Source organism: Aptenodytes forsteri, unplaced genomic scaffold (assembly GCF_000699145.1).
Source record: "Aptenodytes forsteri isolate BGI_AS27 unplaced genomic scaffold, ASM69914v1 Scaffold57, whole genome shotgun sequence".
Lineage (NCBI taxonomy): Eukaryota > Metazoa > Chordata > Aves > Sphenisciformes > Spheniscidae > Aptenodytes > Aptenodytes forsteri.
Window position 1 is genome coordinate 2,083,915 of NW_008796220.1, and position 2,539 is coordinate 2,086,453.

General features: G+C 44.7%; 1 protein-coding gene across 1 annotated transcript in view; it reads right to left on the reverse strand.

Moving 5' to 3' along the window:
• The window catches only part of TFAP2B (transcription factor AP-2 beta), a 27,776-nt gene that overhangs the window by 23,913 nt on the left and 1,324 nt on the right, over positions 1 to 2,539 (reverse strand). Inside the window, 1 exon segment of the mRNA XM_019474564.1 lies at positions 373 to 399. Within this exon segment, the coding sequence (XP_019330109.1) occupies positions 373 to 399 (27 nt within the window).

The following is a 2,539-nucleotide window of genomic DNA, read 5'->3' on the forward strand; positions in this document are numbered from 1 at the left end:
TGTGTGGAGGCTTCAGAGAAAAGGTGGGAGAGCTGAAGCTGCGAGGCTAAAGTAAACAAGAAAAATATCTATTCCACAAAGTGGAGCTCAAACTCCCACAAGCAATGGCACACATGGTTTGAGAAAAAAAAGGGGAAAAAGTTTATTTTTTTCCCCTGCTCTCCCCCCCCCCCACTCCCCTAAACTCCCCTAGCTCAAATCGAGAACACACAATGCAAAAAGGGAGAAGCAGCTGCAAGCCTCCTCCAATTATTGTGCTAAATTACCAAGCCAAAGGCGTTTAAAAAGAGAGAGAGAGGGAGAGAGAGAGACAACAGATCGAGAGAGAGAGAGAGAACATGCAATTCTAGTACAACACGGATCCGAACTCACCATGGCGGAATAGGTGTGGACTAACATCTGGAAATAAAAAAAGTCTTGTAATAGCTAAAAATAAAATAATGGTGATAATAGAAATAATTGGAGGGAAAAATATCAAGGAGATCTGCAAAGGGACGTGTTGGACACAGGAGAACAGCTTGAGCTATTTCGAAGTCTATCCATCAAAAAAAAAAAAAAAAAAAAAAAAAAAAAAAAAAAAAAAAAAAAAAAAAGACCAATGCCCCAAAAGCCGAGCCTGGAAACCTCTATCTACATATATGATTTACCCCTCCCTCTCTTTTCCTTTTTTTTTTCCCCTTTTTTTTTTTTTTTTTTTCCCTTTGAGCTCCCAAATAAAATCCTCTTAAACCCAAGGCTAGGCTCAGACTGCTCCGCTACCCCTTCCTCCCTTTCCTTCTCTACACCGCCTCATAATAATTGATATTCATGACTATTAATATTACACGACTACTTTAAAGGGAGAATGCAGGACCAAATGGAGCGTGAAGCTGGCAGCCAGCTCGAGAGCTCCCCTACTATTGTAAATGACGTTCATTCAGTGGAGAATTACTAGATGTAATCAGACGAGGGGGGCTGGCAGAGGCAGAGTTTGGGGAGAGGGAGAGGGGGGAAAAAGTTTAGCAGGGAAGAGGCATAACTTCGATTAACTCGAGCGGAGGAAGATGCGGAAAGTAGACACTGCTGAGCTGGAGCAAGGAAGTGAGATGAAGCAATGCTAGAGGCGAAGAAGAAGAAAAAAACATTTCCTTTTTTTTTTTTTTACATTTAATTATACATTCCTAATACGAGGAATTGATTGCCTTTGGTGCTTTTGTTCTTGTCGTTGGTTTTGGTTTTTTTTTTTGAACAAATAATGAGGAAAAAGAGGCTTTTCTAATCTTTTTTTTTTCTTCTTTTTAAAGAAATGGAAGAAGAAATGTGCAGTCACTATAATATATGTCTATTTACAGCGGAGATTCAGCCTTTCTGGTGCATGTTACAGACCGTATGTATTCGCGATAGCCAAATAAATTACTTAATCTGCGTTAAGTTGGGTTCCACTTTGTTTCTGAATCCTGTTCCTCCCGCCCGGTACGGGAAAAAAAAAAATACGTGTGTATATATATATCCCGATTTTCACCCAAATGTAAAATGTACGCAGTGAATTTTAAAGGATAGTAAATTTATAGTTTCGAGGCAAAGCCAGGGGCGATATAAAACCTTTTTGATGTTGCAGGAACCCGTTCAACTGGACTGTCTGCCATTTCTGTTAAAGTTCAACCTACGTTCCTTCCTAAATAGACTCACGCTTCCCAGAGCGGCCCCCCCGCGCACACACACACACACACACAGACACACAGACACACAGACACACTTTTGTTTTAAGAACAGATTCAGTTTAAGGGGCTGAGACGCCCCTACCATCTTGTTCTTAATTATAAGTCGGAAAGAAGAGAGAGAAACACTTTTTTTTTTTTTTTAAGATAAATCTAGAGGGTTTCAGCTCTTAAAAAAAAAAAATCAACAACAATATTTTTTCTTTTTTTTTTTTTTTTTTAAGGCTACACGTTACAAAAGGACTTGGGGCGCACCCCCAAGTTGGGGTATACCCTGCCCGCAGCCAAATCCCACCCAACCGCTCCCCCAACTCTGCTTCTCTCCCACGGCAATCCAGAAACACGAGTGTCCGTAAAACGCACAGCGGCTTAAAACTCCCCTTCAAAAGGAGGGTGGAAAAAAAAACCCAAAACAACAAAACCCAAATCCCCGACATTCCCCGACCTCGCTGGCCAGGGAGGGGAGATGTTTTGTCGCCTGCCGCTGCGGGCAGAGACAATGGCCGGGCTGTGCCTGGGGACGGGGAGGGAAAAGCAGCGAGGGCTCAGCGGGCTGGGGATGGCCGGCGGGACACACAGGGACACGCACACGGACCGGCACACACACACACGCACACACACAGACACACACACAGGCCGGGCTGTGCTCATTCTGCGTGTGCTGGGGTTTGGCAGTTGATAATTAGCCTGACGGCAGCTTTTGAGAGCGGAGACGTTTCTCCCGTGCGGCCGGCGGATACCCTCCCCGCTTCCCTCCATCCCGTCCTTGCTCCGGCCGTGAAAAGCCGGGGCCCCCGTGCCCTCCCTCTGCCTCTTTCTCCGCTTTTCTCGGGACTTTCCCC